We start from the raw sequence: 20,696 nt of genomic DNA, 5'->3' as shown, positions 1-20,696 counted from the left end.
GAAAAAAGCCCTTGTCATAGATTTTTTAAAAAGTCTCAGTGTTTGGCCACGCCTTCCTTCGGTCACAAGTGCTGGACCTCATTTTCAGGGCCCTTCCACACTCAGGCGGGGGCTGCTCTTGCTGCCGCAGGTCAACGCCTGGACTTCGCGCGGTGGGCGTCTGCGGAGGGCGCCACTTGCACTTCCCCCGCCCCATTAGGATCGTGTTCGCTGCTTATCAATCTGTGGGAGCGCTTTGCACTTGCAGGACTCAGTCCATCCGCCCCGTGCGTGGGTCGATGACGTCACGCCCGGGCCCACAGCCTCCAAGCACACCCACATCTTGCTCCCAAACGTCGGTATACGGCAAGGGACCGAAGACCCCCAAACCGCGCAGCCGCGCCGGCGCCTGCCTTTATAACAAGGCGGAAAGGGGCGGGGCCAGCGTGCGGCGCGACGTGCTGACGTCAGGCCGAAACGGAGGGCGGGACGAGGGCGGTGGCGTGCGCTCCGGTACCTCGGATGCCTTCTCGTCGTCCGCCTAGGCTGCGTTCCCCTTAGCGTCCACCTCCGCGTCGTCCTCCTCATCAGGGTCTTCCTCCTCCTCCTCAGGGTCCTCTCCTCGGCGTCCCCCTACTCGGCGTCCTCTCCCCGCCCTCCCCCTCGACTTCCCTCGGCCGCCCGCAGCCGCCATGGGCCCGCGCCCGCCGCGCCGCCGGGCCGAGGACAGCTGAGGCGCGTCGCGAAGATGGGCGAGGGCGGAGCAGGGCCCGAGCGCCAGCCCGAGCAGTCCGGGCGCCCCGCGCGCGCCCGCCCGCGCCGCCGCGGGGATGCCCGCGCCCGCCGCCGCGCCCTGAGCGCCTTTGTCTGCCGCCCGCGCCGCCCGCCGCACCACTGGCCTCGCGGGCCCGCGCCGCGGCTGGGGGCGCGCCCATGAAGATGGACCCGAGCTGGCCGGCCTCCCCAGCGGGCGGCCCGGGCCCCTACCCAGAGCCCGGTGGGCCCGGAGCGCCCGCCGCCCCCGCCCCGCTCCCTGGGCTCGGCCCGCAGGACCTCGCGGCCGGCGCGGATGCTGGGCGAGCTCCAGGGCGGGAGCGGCGGCCGCAGCGCTCGAGCCGGGACTCCGACCCCGACCCGCCGCTGCCGGAACTCGGCCCGTTCTTTTCCTGGACGACGGAGCCGGAGGGTGACGGCCCCCCGCACAGCGCGTCTGTCCGCGCGCAGGACTTCAGCCGCAGCCATCACCTGAGGGGCGAGGTCGACTTCTTTCCTTCCTTCGCGTCCCCCGCGGTGGGCGAGCCGGCCCTGGAGCTGGGTCCCGGGGACCCGGACCGGCCCTCGGACTTTAGCCAGACCCGCCCCCTAACGAGCGAGCCCGCGGGGTGTCCGGAGGACGGCCCCCGCCTCCGAGCCGTATTCGATGCCCTGGACGGGGATGGGGACGGCTTCGTCCGCATCGAAGACTTCGTCCAGTTCGCCACCGTCTATGGGGCAGAACAGGTAACTCGCAGTGTGGCAGACGGGCCCCGCGCGGTGTTCGCGGAGTGCAGGTCCCGCGTTCTCTTTTGATTCACTTCTTCTGCTCTCACCTCTGGTTGAATTTCGCTGAAGCACCTCTTCCCCCTTTAAAGAGGTTCTATTCCCAGGAGTCAGTTTCTTTCCCTGCCATCCCAAGCCACACAAGCTGATCTTTCCTAAATTGAGAGGAGCTCCTGGCGTGGGGACATGCCCCTAGGCTGCCGGATAAAAGTGCCCCCTGGATGGAGACGTGCCAGCGGTTCCCCCAGCTGAGGGCCCAGGTCTGGTTTGGCTGAAGTAATTCACTTCTTCGGTCTGCAAAGGCCAGGGTGCACTTGGACGCTTAAGATCATGTTAATCTATTTTGAGCACAGTTACTTTACTGTGTATGTTTGGCTTATGTTTTAGGTAGATTCGTTGTTGGGGAGACAGTGAACGTGAAAAACGGTTATTTCCATACCTTCTGTGCGGAAGGGAAAGGGATGAACCCCAGAGGGAGGGGAATGAGCCTAAGAGCACAGTGGTGAATACAAACTCGAGCAGAACTCCATCAGGGCCGTCTCCACTCTTGTAGGACAGGTGAGGTGCTAGACAGGTGACGGGAATGCACAGGGCAGTGTGACAGGAGTCCTGTGCAGCTCCCAGGGCTGCAGGGAGAAGGTGGGCCTCAAGATCCAGGCCTTCCCCCATCTCAGCACTTATGAAAGTTTATGTGGAGACAGCAGCAGGGCTGTGTATGTTCTGCTGTTAACCCAAATAGACATCAAATAGGTTACTGGTGTTCATTTTTAAATATTTTACTTAGTAGTGGGAAATAACAAAAGGTTAATCTGCTAGTTTCTGTATTTTATTGACTTTTCATACATGTGGTTATTTGTTAAGTGGGTGTTCAGGTACATATGCATGTTTAAGCCAAGAGGTAAAATTGACAACCTGCTATTTAGGGTGTCTGCCATAACATTAAGAACCTTTATAAAGGATCTGTGTGCCCCCTGAGTATTCACAGTGTCCATTGAGCTGTCATGTAAAGAACTGGGTCGTCCTGAGTCAGGGCTTCTTGTTGAGTTTTCAGCGTGGGCATGTCCCTGTGGGCATCCTGAATGTTGGCGTCTAGGTCAGTGTGAGCTCCTGTTTAGCCCTGGGTTGAAGACATTGCTCAGGACAGGTCTTCCATCTCTTAGTGTAATGGGTAGAGAGAGAGATACGTGACTGACAGTTTCCTGTATGGTTAGTATGGATTGTGATTGCTGGTCTAAGTTGTTTGTTTTTTTTTTTAATAAATTTTAAAATATTTTATTTTTTATTTATTTATTTTTGGCTGCGTTGGGTCTTTGTTGCTGCACGTGGGCTTTCTCTAGTTGTGGTGAGCAGGGGCTACTCTTCGTTGCAGTGTGCATCCTTCTCATTGCGGTGGCTTCTCTTGTTGGGGAGCACGGGCTCTAGGCATGCGGGCTTTAGTAGTTGTGGCACGTGGGCTCAGCAGTTGTGGCTCGTGGGCTCTAGAGCACAGGCTCAGTAGTTGTGGCGCACAGGGTTAGTTGCTCCACAGTGTGTGGGATCTTCCCGGACCAGGGATTGAACCTGTGTCCCCTGAATTGGCAGGTGGATTCTTAACCACTGCGCCACCAGGGGAGTCCTGGTCTAAGTTTTTTTGATGCTTTTGCTTCTTGCCCCTCGGCTGGAGAGCACCTTGGGTATCCTTGGCTGTTTCTCATTAGTGTGTTGTGTCTTCTCTACAAACATTCCCTTCCTCATTACACCAATCAGGAATGTTAGGAAAGTGGCACATTTGTTCTTCTTTACCATAATCTGACTCTTAATAGAGTGTTTTATAGCTTATATGAGGCTCATTTATGTTTTCACTGGATCATCAACCCTTCTCTGAGGTGGTAGGAGGCAGAAGGGATTCATCCCACTTTACAGGTAAGAAACTGGAGGCCCATAAAGGTTAAGTTACTTTCCAAGGCCTCACAGATTGTCAGTGCAATAACAGGGACTACACCTAGGTTTTCTGGGCTCATAATGTTTAGGTGGCTCTCAACTTCCTAGGTTTGGTACCCTTAAATAATCCCACAAAGTTTCATCTTATTGACTTTCATAAAACCATTTTCATTTGAGAACCACCTTTTGTTGTATCATTCTTACTGATCACAGTGGGAAAAAATTTGGGTTGTTATTTGGGGCTGAGCTTTTTCTAAATACAAAGTAGAAATGAGTCAACATTCTTTGTTCTGGTAGCCCCTGGTGGAATTTTAAGTTTGGGGGTAAGGCCAGGATGACTCAGGATTTGGTGGGGATGGGCAAGTGAGGGAGATCTCCTGTGGCATTGCCCCTTCCGTCTGCTGTCCCAGACTTCTCAGGAAGAAGCAATGCTGAATGTGATCTAAGTACCAGACTTGGACAGGCTTCCTGGGATGGTGGAGGAGAGCTCTTGTTTTGGAGCAGATAATTAACAGTGTAGCAAAAGGTTAATTTTTGTGTCTGTGTAAACTTTGCTAGCCTTTATTATGACTCAGTCTTGCTTTTCCAAGTCCAGTGTCAGAATACATTAGAGAGGAGCAAAGAGAAGAAATATTCCTTGATAGTGAAATAATTTAGAGAAAAGTGAAGAATTCTACCTCATGATAAATATTCAATATTTTTAATTTTTTAAAATGAAAAGTATTGAACATACATAAGAGTAGAGAGCATAGTCTAGTGAAACACTCTACCTGCCCCCAAGCCATTGCACAGTTTCCGAAGTCTTGGTTCGTTTGTGAACTCCCTACTCCCCACCCCCAGATTACTTTTGAAGCACATACCTGACATATCATTTCACCCATAAATATTTCAGTATATATCTCTAAAAGATAAGAATTCTTTTTTAAACATTTATGATTTTTTTTTAACTGTAGGAACAGTTTGGATAAGCTGGATAACAGCAATAAAGACCATAAGTTGCTGTACTTTCCACCTTGAGATTTCAAAATACTGAGTTCATGCGTCTCTTAGGCCGGTCACATTACTGTCCTTGATGATCACAACTCAATTATCTTGATTATTGTCAAATTTTCAAAGGTAGAACTTTCAGTATCTTTTATGTAATCTGCTTATGAAGGAAGTGTTTTAAATTATTTAAGTGGATTATCTGAATTTTTAATAGAAGCAGTTCCCATTCATAATACAGACGGCTTTTGTGTCCCTCTTTCTTTAGCAATGTCATGGTGTGTTTGGCTCTCATTACCTCATCTGGTGATAGATCAGGTGTGGTGTAATAGAACGCAGTGTTGGCAGGAATTGAAAGGGGAAAGAAGACTACAGCAGAGCTTTCTGGTTGTATTTTCTTGACCAGGAATTTATAGTCAGATGTGCCCAGGCACTAGTTCTGAAGTTGCAGTAGGTTACCTTTAAGGCCTTGACTGTCTATGAAGATTCCTCGTTGACGTGACCCCTTCGTACTGAAAGGACTGATGCTTTTGTAGTCATCACCAACTTATCATAAAGCAGAAATTGTAAAATAAACTGTGAGAGTATTGTGAGAAAGGATTCATTTCTTTTGGTGTTATTTTTCAAAGGAATTAATTATAATTGTAAAGATTATTTTCACAGTATAACACTCACTTAAGCATTTACATTTTAACAGTCACGGGTCCTTTCCAGAGAGCACTGCACGTTGGAGCCGTGAATGCCCTTCAGTAACCTTGTGGGCCCTGTCCATCCTCCTCAGCACTTGCAAAAGGAGGCTGCTGGAGGAGGTGTCAATGCACAGAAGGTCTCCTTGCTTTTCATTCCTTTCCATTCCTCTGCTGGTGGGCAGTTGGAACTCCCTGGGGACGTTTGGCCACACCTTTTAGTTGCTTCAGTTTCCTTTCCAGTTTCTGTCCTAGTCTTGGGTTTGCGTGTGTGTGAGAGAGAATGAGTGTGCGTGCGGGAGCAGGTGCACGTGAGAGTTGGTGGTGTGCGTGTGTCTGGGTCTGTGTGTCGGAGGAATTGCTAAAAGGCAGATGACGTTCCTTTCTGTGCTTGGATCCCAGGCAATTTTGTTAGTGTCTTAAAAAAATGCCTGTTTCATAGTATAAAAGTAACACATGCTTATTATTTTTAAAAACTGGAAAACAGAGTGTTATAAAATATAAAACAAAAAATGACCAATAATCCCACTATCATGAGAAAAACAGCATTAGCATTTTGTGCATTTCCTTCCAGACTTTTTTGTATACACACACACATAACTGTATAGAAGTACACAATTGAGGTCATATTGGGTAGAAGCTAAATTATTTTTATAGATGTTTATTGTTTATTTTCTATTATTATTTTTAAATGTTTATTTATTTATTTATTTATTTGGCTGTTCCTGGTCTTAGTTGCGGCATGGGGGACCTTCATTGCGGCATGGGGGATCTTTTAGTTGCAGTGTGCAGAATCTTTAGTTGCAGCATACGAACTGTTAGTTGCGGCATGTGGGATCTAGTTCCCTGCCCGGGGATCGAACCCGGGCCCCCAGCATTGGGAGCACGGAGTCTTAGCCACTGGACCACCAGAGAAGTCCCAGATGTTCATTGTTTAAAAAAATAAAAGTAAGTAACACCAGTAAGCAAAATATAAAAATAAGAATCACCTGTAATCCACCATCCAGAGATAACTATTTAAGTATTTAATGTGTAAATTAAAATATATGTAATAATGCTTCATTGTCCAAAAATGGTATAATTCCATGTCTGTTGTTTTGAACCTGCTTTTTGACCTGTTTTTTAAAATTGAAGATCTCAGATGTATACATTCGTCCATCTGTATGGAGGGTAGGATTGGTTTCAGGACTTACCCCCCTTGGATACCAAAATCCATGGATGCTCTAGTTGCTTATACGTAATGGTGTGATATTTGCATATAACCTATACACATCCTCCCATATACTTTATTATTTTTTGTTCTATAATATTTTTTATTGAAACATTGTTGATTTACAATGTTCTGTTGATTTTTTTGATTTTGTTTTGTTTTATAATTTTTTCCTCCTATATGCTTTAAATCATCTCTGTTTTACTTATAATATTTAAGACAATGTAAATGCTACATAAACAGTTGTAAATACAGGGTGAATGTTATGTAAATAGTTGACAGCAGGTGGCAAGTTCAAGTTTTGCTTTTTGGAACTTTCTGGAATTTCTTTCCCCCAATTTTTTTTTTTTTTTTTGGCCACTCTGCACAGCATGTGGGATCTTAGTTCCCCAACCAGGGATTGAACCCACACCGCCTTTGATTTTGTTTTGTTTTATAATTTTTTCCTCCTATATGCTTTAAATCATCTCTGTTTTACTTATAATATTTAAGACAATGTAAATGCTACATAAACAGTTGTAAATACAGGGTGAATGTTATGTAAATAGTTGACAGCAGGTGGCAAGTTCAAGTTTTGCTTTTTGGAACTTTCTGGAATTTCTTTCCCCCAATTTTTTTTTTTTTTTTGGCCACTCTGCACAGCATGTGGGATCTTAGTTCCCCAACCAGGGATTGAACCCACACCGCCTGCAGTGGAAGTGCGGGGTCTTAACTTTCCTGGACCACCAGGGAAGTCCCCCCAGCCCCAGCCCCCAAAATGTTTTTGATCCTTGGTTGAATCAGTGGATGTGGAACCCACAGATACGGACAGCCAGCTGTACTTTAATGGAAGCGTAAGGCTTACTTGTCTTCAGGGAGATTCAGAGTCATGTGGGATTATTCTATTGTAGTATCTAACATTTAGGAAGAATTAAATTCCATGTGGACTACACGGACCACATTGTAAAGAGCACCAAGTTAGGGGTTGCTTCCTTTTCAAACACTTATTTCGTTTAAATTCTGGGCACAGGGTCTAAACATTAATTATAATCGAAATATCAGACAAAAGGGTTAGGCACCCACTGAAGACTGTTTAGGTGGCCATTGAAAGTAATTTTATGATAATTGCAAAGTCTCCAGAGTAGCTTAGATTATCACTTCTGATATAAGTGAATAGTCGTATATAAATTCATTGTATGTATACCACGATTTTAACTGGGTAAAAGTTATCCATGTGAAAATAAAAGTCTTGAAGGAAGTATTAAAAATTATTTTTCAGGGCTTCCCTGGTGGCGCAGTGGTTACAAATCTGCCTGCCAGTGCGGGGGACACGGGTTCAAGCCCTGGTCCGGGAAGATCCCACATGCTGCGGAGCAACTAGGCCTGTGCGCCACAACTACTGAGCCTGTGCTCTAGGGCCCGTGAGCCACAACTACTGAGCCTGTGCTCTAGAGCCCGAATGCCACAACTACCGAAAGCCGCGTGCTTAATTAAAGCCTGTGCTCTGCAACAAGAGAAGCCCCCACTCCCCGCAACTAGAGAAAGCCTGCGTGCAGCAACGAAGACCCAACACAGCCAAAAAAAATTTTTTTTTAAATGGTAAAAAATTTTAATTTTACTCATAGATTGCTTGAGCCACAATAAAAGTAAATAAAAATTTACACTGATTAGAGAGATTAGCATTTCCTTTGAAAGCCTACTAAAGTACCTTTAAAAACTTCAACCAGTGAGAATATTTTTCTCACTTGATAAACAGATGAGGATGGTTCAAAGGTGTGGGTTGCAGGAGAGATCTGAGCAGAGGATGGCTGGCCTCCTGGCTCTGCCAGAGTTGATGGCTGGCTCTGTGTCAGGTCCATCCTGGAGCTCCTGACCACGCCCGCACAGGAGCACAGGTCTTCATCTGGGAGAAGCGGGAAGCACAGTCAGCCCAGGGCACCTCTTTGGCCCCAGTGTTCTGGAGTAGGAGCTCTCAGTAAGATTTTTTAAAAACATGTGAATCACAGATAAAAGGCTGATATAAAAACTCTTAAATGTCAAAAGGAAAGGAGACCAAAGCTGATAGAAAAATGAACAAAAGATATGAAGACATTCCACAGAAGAAGATACACAAATGGCCCTTAAATATATGAAAAGATGCTCAGCTTCACTTATGATAAATGCAAATTAAAATCGCTGGGATAGCATTTCTCACTCTTGGCATATATGTAAAAGCTTGAACACATTCTCTTGGTGAGGCTTTGGGAAACAGGCACGCTCTCCTATTGCTGTGGGAGTGCAGGGTGGTACAGTCCTCTTGGAGGGGAGCTTGGCGGTATCTGTGTGTGCATTTACCCTCAACTTCACAGTCCCACTTCCAGTCACTTACCCTGAGGATGTACCTCCCCAGGTGCAAAACACCAGATGCACGGGGTTATTCATTGCAGCATTATTTGTGATATAAAAATGGAAACAACCTAGATGTCCACCCAGAATGAGTGAACCAAGGTACATCAACTTAACTGAGAACTGTGCAGGTGCAAAAATAAGAGAGGAGGATTCCTATGAACTGGCAGAGAGTTATTTCTAAGATGTATTAAGTGAAAAAAGAAAGTATTGATACAAATTAATATGCATACTATACAGTAGGAAAGAATGGGTGCTTATAGGAGGCCTGCTAGAGTAAACAATGGGGATAGAAAGTAGAATTGTGGGTGCCGGGGGAGGGGAATTAGTGTTTGATAGGTAGAGTTTCAGTTGAGGAAGATGAAAAAGTGCCAGAGATGGATAATCGTGATGGTTATACAACAGTGTGAATGTACTTAATGCCACAGAGCTGTATGCTTAAAAATGGTTAATTTACCCCAATTTAAAAAAGAAAAAGAGAGAAAAAGAAAAAAAAAGATCTGAGGTCCAGAACACTGAGTGATGGACTTCAGTCTTCAGTTCAGAGGAGGAGGAACTGACAGGAAGAAGAAGGACCCTCCTGACCCCCAGAGCAGGCTTTTCTCCTCACCTACCCTCTCAGCCTCTAGTCTGATTCTCAACCCGTCCGAGGTTTCCATAGTCAGAGGCTCCAGGAAAGGGCCTGACTGAAAAAAAAAAGGGAGAAAGAATGTTAAATAAGAAAGAAGAGGAAGTAAGAATATGTGTATATTGTAAGTCAAGTATACTTCAATAGAAAAAATTTTTGACTATATATATTTGCTTCTCTTTGCAAAAAGAAACATAGGAAGGATAGACTAGAAACTAATTAAAATAACTTATCCAAGTAGGTGAGGGCAAGGGGTAAGGGATCTGGATGGGAGTGAAACTTATCCGAGTATGCCTTTTTATATAATTTTGACTTTTTGAACCATGCAGATATTCTGCATGGTTCAAAAAGTAAAACAACAATGATGGAAAGAAAGACTAATACTGAATTCAAATAGAAACAGGTGAACCTAGAAGTATATTGAATTAATAAAATAACCACATAAGAAAGAATAATTCCAGTCACACACACAGTACTCTATTCCTTAGAAGAAAAAAAGAACTACAGAGAAATATACTACAGTGTAGGTTTGTTGTTGATAGAGTAGTAGTTCTGAAGTGACTTTGGCCGTATTTTAGGATAAAATGAGCACAGGTACTGGTGTTGGGAACCAGGGTTCTCGGAGGAAAGAGATGAAATGTGAAGAAGAGGTGAGGAAGGACCCTGCTGTCTGGTGATTTAAATCGGAGGTATGAGTATGAATACATGATTAACAAACATTCCTAACCCTGTTTTCTGAGAGGGTCTAGGGGCAATGATACCCCAGTAGCACTGAGTACACCTAGTCCCCAGATCTTGGTTGCCAAATACCATTTTCCACTAAAGGGATCAGGGATCCTTGGAGAAATGACGTATTCCAGCTTCTGGGCAGGGAAAATTCAATGTGAGCCTGGATTATCTTGTACCAGAAAGCAAGGAAGTGTTCAAAAATTGATGGGGACATGTCAAAAAAAAGAGCAGCTTGAATGGTTTCCTAATGGGCAGATCTGGGGCATTTTGAGCACAAAAAAGAATAACGATCATGGATACATTGAATTTTAATTTTTAATTTACTCTCTGTCCATGGCACAGAGAGTAAAAATCACTCATAGTGATAGTCCAAAGGGGGGTACATGGGGCTTCTTATAGACAAATGCCAGTTAAGGTAGAAAGTCGGAAAGATTTAGGCAATCAGTATTTTGCAACCACCAAGGTAATAATTGATTCAGGCAAGGATCATCAGTGGTTGTCAAAAAACGTGGTTTAAACATTTTGTTGGCTGCCGGGACGGCAGGATACTCACACAATCTAAAGTGTCTTTCAGTGATGATTGATTACAAAGGGAAAAGATCTCTTTACGTTGGTGAAGTCTGGTGGATTCCGCCTTGAGCACGTGATCAAACTCAGACTCCCCAGTAGTGGAAAGACTATGCCCCTCCATGGGATGCAGTGGAAGGGACAACATTCTTGCCAAAAATGTTTGACCTGAGTCAAGTAATGAGAAAAAAATCAGACACATGCTGTAGGGCATCTACAGGACGGCTGCTTGGACTCCTCAAATATGAGTGTTGTGGGACTTCCCTGGTGGTCCAGTGGATAAGACTCTGCGCTCCCAATGCAGGGAGCCCAGGTTCAATCCCTGGTCAGGGAACTAGATCCCCCACATACATGCCACACTAAGAAGTCTGCATGACACAACTAAAGATCCTGAGTGCTGCAACTAAGACCTGGTGCAGGGCTTCCCTGGTGGCACAGTGGTTAAGAATCCACCTGCCAATGCAGGGGACACGGGTTCAGTCCCTGGTCCGGGAAGATCCCACATGCCGTGGAACAACTAAGCCCATATGCCACATCTACTGAGTCTGTGCTCTAGAGCACATGAGCCACAACTACTGAAGCCTGCGCGCCTAGAGCCGCTGAGCGGCTGGGCCCGTGAGCCGTGGCCGTTGGGCCTGCGCGTCCGGAGCCTGTGCTCCGCGACGGGGGAGGCCACAGCAGAGCGAGGCCCGCATACCACAAAAAAAAATAAAAAAATAAAAAAATAAAAAATAAAAATAAAAATAAAAAGGAAAAATACAATATGGAAAGTTCATTGATGTAATCTACACTACATCTTGTAGGGAATGTTAGGTTGTGTGGCTTTTATCAATCTTAAAAACAGCCAACAAAAAGAAACAAAAAACTCCTTTATTCCCAAACAAGTGAAAGGAATGTTATACCTATGCACCCAGGTTTTCCTTCTTATTGACTCAGTGCCCCGTCTAGCATTGTTGGTTCATCGAGTACACAGGGTATGCAATGACCCCTCTCTTTGACACAGGGGTTGAAATGGGAAATTAAAACTCCTCTTACACTAGGAATAGCTTGTGATAAAACCATATTCTTATTTATCAGGAGATTCTGCTCCCCCAAGGGGCGTGAATATCTTGTTCAGCCCACAGGCTCACTGAGAAGGGAATTTAGAGAGAGCCCCTTTCCTCTCTCTGGTGACAGTACTCAAATGGGGTAAACCCATACTTGAACAAATGTGTGAAAGGACCTTAGAAATGCTTAGGGACCTAAAAATAACTTCTTATTTCAGGGCAACTTCATGTATTTTATGCTTTGTGTTTTGTCATGAAAATGGCTGGGTGCCGCTGTGGAGCGTGTACATACACATACCTTGAGTGTGTATGGCGGGTGTTGCACATTGCGGTCCTGAGGTTCGTTCACTATGGGTTTTAGGTATCAACAGAGTGCAGCAAAATGGACTTGTGTGGGGTTGGTTTAAGCCACAAAGATCCTGTTGTCACTGCTAGTGATGTAGAAAACCTTTAAAGATGGTACAGTATATATTGTGACCTTTGGGTGATGGGCAGGAGACTCCTTGTGTATGTAGGTTGTCAATGCCTTAGACCACTGATTCATCAACTTTTTGTCTCAGACCCCTGTACATTGTTCAGTGTCATTGAGTACCGAAGAAACTTTGTTTATGTGGGTTACTTCTGTTGGTCTCTGCTGTATTAGAAAGTAAAACTAAAAACATTTAAAGTATCTTTTTTTTTTTTTTGCCGTGTGGTGCGGCATGTGGGATCTTACTTCCCCGACCAGGGATCGAACCTGTGCCCTCTGCTTTGGGAGTGTGGAGTCTTAACCACTGGACCACCAGGGAAGTCCCTAAGGTATCTTTTTATTAGTTCATTAAAAAATAATCTATCACATGTTAACATTAATGGCATTTTTTTGGAAAAATAACTGCTTTCTAAAATAGTGAGAGGAGTGGCATTATTTTACATTTTGGCAAGTGTCTTAAATGTCTGGCTTGATTGACGAGAGCTGGTTTCTTTAATATCTGCTTCTGCAAGCGATCTGTTATGTCATGTAGCCTCTGGAAAACTCCACAGTACATTCGGGAGAAAGTGTGATGAAAGAAGGCAAAGGACGTCTTAGGATGTTATAGAACTAGCGTTGATCTTGCAGACCCCCCCTTCCTCAGACACTAGGGTCCCCTGGGGTCCCTGGACCACTGGTTGGTTGAGGACAGCTGTCTTACATTCCTGAAGTGGCTGAGTTGTGGCCTGATCTCACATGTTTACACGTATCCAAATCACCTGTAGATCCTGTAAACACTGGCTGCTGGGCCGCCCCAGAGTGTCTAATTGATCTGGTCTGAGTGGGGCCTGTTTCCTTGGCACAGTTCCTGGTGATGCTGCTGCCCCTGGTCCTGAGGTCATGTTTGGAGAGCCACTGTCCCAGAGAGTTTTGAAAATGTTTGCATCTCTTTAAAGACCATGCTCCCCAGTCATATTTTAACATCCCTCTTTTCCTCACTGCTGTATTTATCTGGACATTAATTTCACCAGTGTTTACTTGGGGCCCACTCTGCCGGCCCCTCAGGAGGCCTCCGGGCTGCCCTCTGCCCTCTCTGCTTTGTCTGGTAGAAAAGCACAGACAAGAAGCCAGGACCCTGGCGGAGAAGTCGATCCACCTTGGCCCGTTCTTCCTGACGTGTCCCTGCTACTCTCTCACTTCAGCTTGCTACATGTGTTTGGTAATTACTTTATATTCTTTCTTTCTTTCTTTCTTTCTTTATTCGTTCATTCATTCATTTACGGCTGTGTTGGGTCTTTGTTGCTGCATGCGGGCTTTCTCTAATTGCAGCAAGCGGGGGCTACTCTTCGTTGCGGTGCGCTGGCTTCTTATGGCTTCTCATTGTGGAGCACGGGCTCTAGGCTCGTAGGCTTCAGTAGTTGTGGCACGCAGGCTTGGTAGTTGTGGCTCATGGGCTCTAGAACGCAGGCTCGGTAGTTGTGGCGCACGGGCTTAGTTGCTCTGCGGCATGTGGGATCTTCCTGGACCAGGGCTCGAACTCGTGTCCCCTGCATTGGCAGGCAGATTCTCAACCACTGTGCCACCAGGGAAGTCCTATTTTATTTTTTTCTTAATTTATTTACTTGGTTGTGCAGGTGGGCTCCTTAGTTGCGGCAGGCGGGCTCCTTAGTTGCGGTATGCGAACTCTTAGTTGTGGCATTCATGTGGGATCTAGTTCTCCGACCAGGGATCGAACCCGGCCCCCATGCATTGGGAGCGTGGAGTTTTATACACTGCGCTACCAGGGAAGTCCCTACTTATTTTAATTTTATGTTTCCGTTTGATTTTTTGTCATGTGTATAGTTTAAAAAGTCAAATAGTGTACCACACGTCTTATGACGAAAGTAGCTGCACTCTCCTGACTGCCACCTCCCGCTCCCAGGCTCCTGGCTGTTTCCTCTGTTCGTGTTTTCCTCCAATTTTAGGTACTTTTTATTGACTTTTTCTTGTGGAAGGTACACCCACATATTTCCCTTCCATCTCCTCCATTCTTTCAACACAGTTAATCCCAGTCTTGGCTAAGTAGGCATTCTGAGTTTGTCTTATTTTGACTGCAGATATTTTTGATGGCTGACCCATTTAGTGTGCTGTGATTACACTCCTTTTCTTATACAGCCTTTTGCTTTTCCTGGAGTTAGTGATCACATTATGTTTCCCTTTGCTCAGTTTTCTGCATACCTGTCAGCAGTTCTTTCTACCCTGTCTGCCAGGGTCTGACTGTTCTGCTTGTACCCTGGGGCTCCAGCGGGGCTCACCTCCCACCTCTGGGAGTGGTTGCATTTCCTAAGTTGGCCTCCCTGCCGGGGCTTCCCTGTTAGACCCTCTACCAGGCTTTTCTTTTCAGGTACGACGCCCAGTGCTGGGTTGTCCGGCATTCCCTCTGTGCACTTACATCTCTGTGTTCTCTGTTCTCTGTTCTAATCAATTTCCTGCTTGTCCGTTCCTGTGCATCTTCTGGAACCTTGGGGCCTTGCCTCTGGAGTTGTGTTTTCCTGGACTTCCGGGAGGGAGTGGAGAGAAGCTCCCTTGTTCTGCATTTAGCTCCGTTTTGGCCCTTCTCTCTCTTCAGCGTCCCAGACATGCATCTGTCAGGACAGGCTTAGGCATCTGCCTGCAGGCTTTTCTGTCTGCTCCACCATCATCCTGTGACCCAGGCAGAGCAGGACTTGTCAGTGTCCCCTGGCTCGGGGGACAGGACCAGATGCAGGCTCTGCTGCCCCTTTCCATTCTCCCCCAAATGTTATCTGCGGGAAATCTGGGTCAACATATAATTTGACTTAGCCTTTCTCGTCTGTATTTCACATGTGTGTGAAAGTTTTCATATTTTGACAGAGTCCACAAACATGAACTTAGGTTGTTTAACCTTAGAATATTCCATTACGTTTCTGTGCTGTGATTGGTAAGCATTTATTTTTTCCAGTGTTTCTCTACTAGGAGTAATGCTGCTATACCCCCAGCCACATGGGTCACTTTTCATGTACCTAAGTTCTAAGCAAGAGCTAATTTTTGTGATGGGGAAATGGAGGTTATTGCCTTGGGCTTGAAGTCGTAGATATATGGAAGAGGTTTACTCAGGCTTTTTTGGCATTTCAGAGCTTTTCTGTGGGAGCCGAAGTAGGTACTAAAGAGAGGAGGCAGAAAGCCCTTGGCTGTGCTTCTGGAAATACCTCAGCTGCTCAGCGAGGGCTTCCTGTTACTGGCTCTGAAATGCAGTCCCTGGAGAACCTGCAGGCAGTGCTCCCCGCCCACAGGTCCTTCTCTTCGGTTTGCAGGAGCTCAGCGGTGGACGGTGCTGGGAGTGTGACCCCAGGGCGCTGGCACCCACGTGCCAGGAAACTGAGCCCAGGGCACTAGGAGTCCTTTGTGCTGTAGCATGTGGCCTCTGGATGTAGTGTTCTTTCCTGTTTGGGGCCCCTATTTTTCCATCTATAAGGTGGATGTTATACGTGTTCAAGGACACAAAACCGTCAGAGGGACCCGGGTTTGGCCTCAGGCTCGGGCACCTGTTATTCGTTCACTCAGCACCTGTGTGCGATGGCGTCTGTGAGCACCTTCCCCATCCAGGCGGTGCCGTGGGTGCGGGGACATGGGGACATGGTGGTGAGGAGGGCTGGCCCGCTTCCTGCCCTCCTCAGGACGTGGGACAGGTTGTCCCCAGGAGTTGCAAGCTGATACAAGTGCTGCGCAGGAGAAGCAGAGTGTTTGAGGTTGTGTAACAGGGAATCCAGCCTAGTTGGAAATGTTTCCCTCAGGGAAGTCGGTTTATTCTTGTTTCTTCTTCTGTTTTTTTTCTTTGTTTTTTTTTTTTTTGAGGTAACTCTTGAGCCTACATACTGAGGCTGAGCGGAATTAGTGAAGCAAAGGGTCGAGAGGAAGAGCACTCTAGGTGGAGGCACAGCCTGTGGAGAGGCCTGAGTGGGAGGAAAGAGGGCGCTTGAGGGGGATGAGGAGCCTCGGGGGCAGAGGAGGCGCTGGGCCAGGCCTAGCAGGGGATTTGGTCTTTAGTCCCAGGGTGGGTTGAAGGAGGTGCCAAGGAGTTTAAGTAGAGAAGGGTCGGAAATGAGACTGACTCTTCCAGAAGATGGTTTGTTTGGAGAGGACAGGGGTGGACGGGGAGACCCGACAGGAGGCCGGTGAAGGGTTCGGCCAAGGCTGGTGACCGCTTGGACTAGGTGGTGCTCAAGGGGATGGAGCGGGGGGAGGCTAGAAGGGACCCCAGGGGGCAGTAATGGTCCCATCCTGTGGCCGAATAGGTGTGGGTGGGATGGAGGGCCTAGGCCTGGGTCTGGGGGGCATTTCCATGGATGTCCAGTGCTCTCTGGCCTGGAGCTCCGAGACCAGTATGGGCTGGACGTAGAATCTGAGAGGTCAGTATGTAGAAGGACTCAGCAGCACGTAACACAGCCAGGCTCCGAGAATGAAGAACGTGCATCCTCTCACACGGGACAAGCCTCTGGCGGGTGACCCTTGACAACCTCCTGAGATCCTGCCTGTCTGGGCTGCAGCAGCCAGGTCCCTCTGTTTCTGTCTGAGGAACTCTCCCCCAGTCTTCCCAAGGCCCACTGGCCCCCCTCCCCTTTGTTGGCCAGTTTGCTTGTAGGTACTCCCCGGGCTGGTCCCTGCAAGTAGGGTCCCTGGACTGGCAGCAGGGCCCAGAGCCTTGTTAGGGACACAGCATTCACTCTGCAGGGTGAGGCCTGTGAGAACCACTGGTTGAACAGTCAGGATCACTCTGCTGGCCTGGCTCCAGGCAGTCTTGCCTGCTGGGCCTCCCCTGCACTAACAGGCCATTCCTTGCCTCTAGCATTCTCTGTTCCGCTTTCCCCACTTTGCTTTTCCCCTTAGCACTTAAACCATCTAGCAAAGTCCATGTTTTACTTATGCTGCTATTTGTCATCTCTGTCTCCATTCCCACCTGCCCACCATGAACGTGCCTGGTGGGCCTCCCAGGTATTTGCAAACACACATGGATGAAGGAAGGAAGACCCGGACAGGATGGGGGTCTGTCAGCAAGGACAAGCGGGGAGTGGTGTGGGCGACCACCCGTGGCCGATGGCGTCCAGCTGGAGTCACCAGTGAAGCCTCCGGAAAACATGAATGTTGAGGCCCCTGGAGGATGGAGAACGCAGAGGGGGCTGAGGAAGGGGGTGTGAGGGCCAAAGGCTGGGGGCCCTGGCAAGATACTCACCTGCTCCAGGCCTCTGTCCAAGTTCCAAGTGAGGGTCCTGGCAGTGCCTGTTTCACAGGTGCTTGTGAGCAGTGAATAGGGCAGGTGTGGTGCTGACACGGGGTGGGGGGGTACTCTGAGTGATTGAGGGCTCACTGTGTGTAGAGCTGTGTTCTCTAGATTTTAATTCCTTTTGGGACACCCTAGAGGAACTTTAAAAAGCTGCATGTATATTTATGGCTTGTGGCTCAAGGGCCCTGGGGCGGTGTGTGCAGGAAGCTAGTGCTGGCCTTTTAGGGGGAGTTGCCAAAAGAAATCAGGAACACATTTCCTGCCTTCTAGGAATTAATGGTTTGGGGGCTGTTTGAAATTGGGTAGGAAGAGTAAATACTTTTCTTTTAAAGGGAGGCTCTGTTTCTTGTCTGTGGTTTCTGTGTGTTTGTTTTTGCCATGTCTCATTATTTGGGACCCTTCAACAGATCAGACCCTATTTTTTCCTTTGGTTGATTTTTAATTAATTTCTATTTTGTGAAAAACATGTATTCTGCCTCCTAAGAATCTCCTGTTTCCAATTCTGTATGTATGAGTAGCATATTCAGTGTTACCCTTTTGACTTCCTAAGTATAGTCATGCTCCAAAACCATGTTACATTTACCTGGTTACGTGTTAAGTGTTATTATGTTGTATTATTAATGTTACATGTGGTGAGCTTGTAAATAGTTTCAAAAATTGAGAACTGCTTAAAAAGTTTCTGGACCTTACCTTGCTGTGTTCCTTTTCTTTGTATTGAAAACTTACGAAGTGGCTCAAAAGACTTGGGATACCATATTGGGGATGAAACTGGTTTCTGTGGAAGCCAGAAGTGCAGGGAGAGGTAGACCAGGCGGCTCCTTTCTCCGCCTCCTTCCCCTCTCCCCTGAGGACAGGTGATGGTGGGCGCTCCGTGGCCTGTCTGGCACTCTAACTTCCTGAAGGACGCCCTCTTGCTGGAAGAGAGCCCCTTGCTTTGCCCCAGCGTCCCGCCTCTGGTTTCTCAGAAAGTTGGATATGCATCTTCCTCACAAAGCTGCTCAAGAGACACGGTGAGACCCTTCTATCCCTTAAGGAAAGACAGACTCACTTCTAAAGATGCTGTGTGCTGAGTCTGGGCGGCACAGCTGGGGAGGCGAGCTCTGTCCATGCCCTCCCACCTTCTTCCTCATCCAGCCTCTTGAGACCTGAGAAGATCAGCTTGGGTCCGTGTTCCTTCAGCCTTTCATGTTCCTGATGACTGAAGTCATATTTGTCCATTACTGAAGAAACAAATGTTCCAGAAGTGTACATCCTAGGACATGAAATCTCCTCCAGTTGCTGTTGACAGTGGAGCGTGTCCTGTCTCCACATGCACCCCCTCCCTGAGAAAATGCTGCTTGTTTATTTAAAGACCCACAGATAGACAAGTCACAAAAATTAAATATGGATTTGAAATTTCCTGTAATGGTAATAAAATAATCCCTTATGTCTGATACTCCGTAGTTTCCACTACAAAGAGATTTTGTACACAGACTCTCCTGTGAGCTGGGATGTGCCCAGTTGGTGGCGCCATGCATGGGCTGGAGCACTTCGCCCTGCCCTGCTCTCTTCTGTCCTGAGCCATACACACTGGCCCCGGGCCCTCTTCCTGTGATGTAATAACACAGTCTGCCTTTTGATTGTGTGTTTAAGGAAGGAGGAATCCAGGTTCAGATTCACAACCTATGAAATAGGAGGGTCCCTACATGGCACTGTTTTTTGGAGGTGGGGTTAATATTCCCGCTTGTGGGTGTCTCGGGGAGTCTGGGGATGGTGGTTGGAGTTACTTTTTTTTTTTTTTTTTTTTTAATAAATTTATTTATTTATTTATTTTTGGCTGCGTTGGGTCTTCGTTGCTGTGCACAGGCTTTCTCTAGTTGCGGCGAGCGCGGGCTACTCTTCATTGCGGTGCACCGGCTTCTCTTGTTGCAGAGCATGGGCTCTAGGCACACTGGCCTCAGTAGCTGTGGCTCAAAGGCTCTAGAGTGCAGGCTCAGTAGTTGTGGCGCACGGGCTTAGTTGCTCCGCGGCATGTGGGATCTTCCTGGACCAGGGCTTGAACCTGTGTCTCCTGCATTAGCAGGCGGATTCTTAACCATTGTGCCACCAGGGAATCCCCTGTAGTTACATATTAGCAGACAAGGTCTTTGGCTCCTTCAGCCCTGTCCTGTCTGGTCCCGTGAAGTCCTCCTGGGGCCAGACCTCTGCTCTTCCCTCTGCTCAGAGGGTCTCAAGCTGCAGTGGCATCGGGTGGCCTGGATGGCTTGTTAGAACACAGTGCCAGGTCTCACCAGCAGGTCCCCTTTTCAGCAGGTCCCGGGTGGGCCCTGAGAGTCTGCATCCCTAACGAGGGCCCAGGAGGTGCTGCTGCATCACTGGGAGACTTCTGCCCCAGAGCCGTGCATCTGGACCCTGGCTGCACAGTGACCCGAGGGCCCCGCTGTGCCGTGGGCACTTTCCGTCCCACTCTCTGGTGTGGGACCAGGAACAGAGGTGGAGAGCTTGGCTGTGAGGGAAAACCCTTGTCCTGCCCGAGCAGGTGTGTCGAGGGTGAGACTAGGAGCTCGTTGCGGAGCCGTTCTGAGAAGACACAGTTGCTGAGAGAGGCTGCATCTGAACCTGGAGCTGTCAGACCCAAAGTCCCATTACTTTCCACTTTGGGGCGCTGCCTCCTGGGGAGAAAGTCCCAGTGCTGTGGTGACGGGTGACTGGGGCTTGCTAGCTGGGTGTATTAGTGGGGCCTTTGTGGTCTTTTTAAGTCATCAGTAAACAAGTATGTTTTTGGTCAGGCTTGAAAGTCAGTGCTTGGGCCTGGGCACAGGCTTCCTTTGTGGCGGTCACCATGGAGGTTCCCTCCTGGGTCCTGCCCCTCTGCCTCGCCCAGGCCCAGTCAGTGTGAGGGGTACTTGGGGAGAGAATGGGGGGCCGGGGGTGCACATACTTTGAATTAAAGCACTTTTTCCTGTCCTTTTTGGGAACTTCTCGTGAAGGCTGCTGCTGTTTGCAGAGGAGCAGAGGCTAGGCAGGGCTGTGTGCAGGAGCTGGCTCTCCTGCTCAGCTGTCCACAGTCCAGGTGATGGTGCTTTCCTGGGAGCAGCACTCCAAGGGAGTCGGGAGGAGATACATTGTTTTCTGTGCTGTCGGAGTGGCCCTGTTTGCTGAGCTGTGGGAAAGCACAGAGCTGTGCTTCCCGTGTGTGTGGGGTTCACGGGCGGCGCCTGTGAGCGACCCTCTGGGCAGGAGCTCTGGCTCCGCTGGCTGCTTATCAAGTGTCTCTTTGACCACAGAGGGGACCTCAGGACAGTCTCCCTTGTCGGGTGTGGTTCTCCCAAGAGTCAA

At 48.0% G+C, this 20,696-nt stretch overlaps 1 protein-coding gene across 1 annotated transcript; it reads left to right on the top strand.

The window, feature by feature from the left end:
- Positions 1-444: 444 nt before the first annotated feature.
- LOC114484902 (rab11 family-interacting protein 3-like) lies at positions 445-19,060 on the top strand (the record flags this gene model as incomplete). The annotated part of the gene is given in 2 exon segments (XM_028484260.2): positions 445-1,479; positions 17,090-19,060. Coding segments are annotated over 2 exon segments (1,059 nt in total), but the record flags the coding sequence as incomplete, so codon positions are not given.
- Between the last annotated feature and the right edge of the window lie 1,636 nt (positions 19,061-20,696).

This window comes from Physeter macrocephalus, unplaced genomic scaffold (genome assembly GCF_002837175.3).
Source record: "Physeter macrocephalus isolate SW-GA unplaced genomic scaffold, ASM283717v5 random_152, whole genome shotgun sequence".
Lineage (NCBI taxonomy): Eukaryota > Metazoa > Chordata > Mammalia > Artiodactyla > Physeteridae > Physeter > Physeter macrocephalus.
The sequence above is the reverse complement of the archived record's forward strand: the minus strand, read 5'-3'. Positions and strand labels throughout refer to the sequence as shown.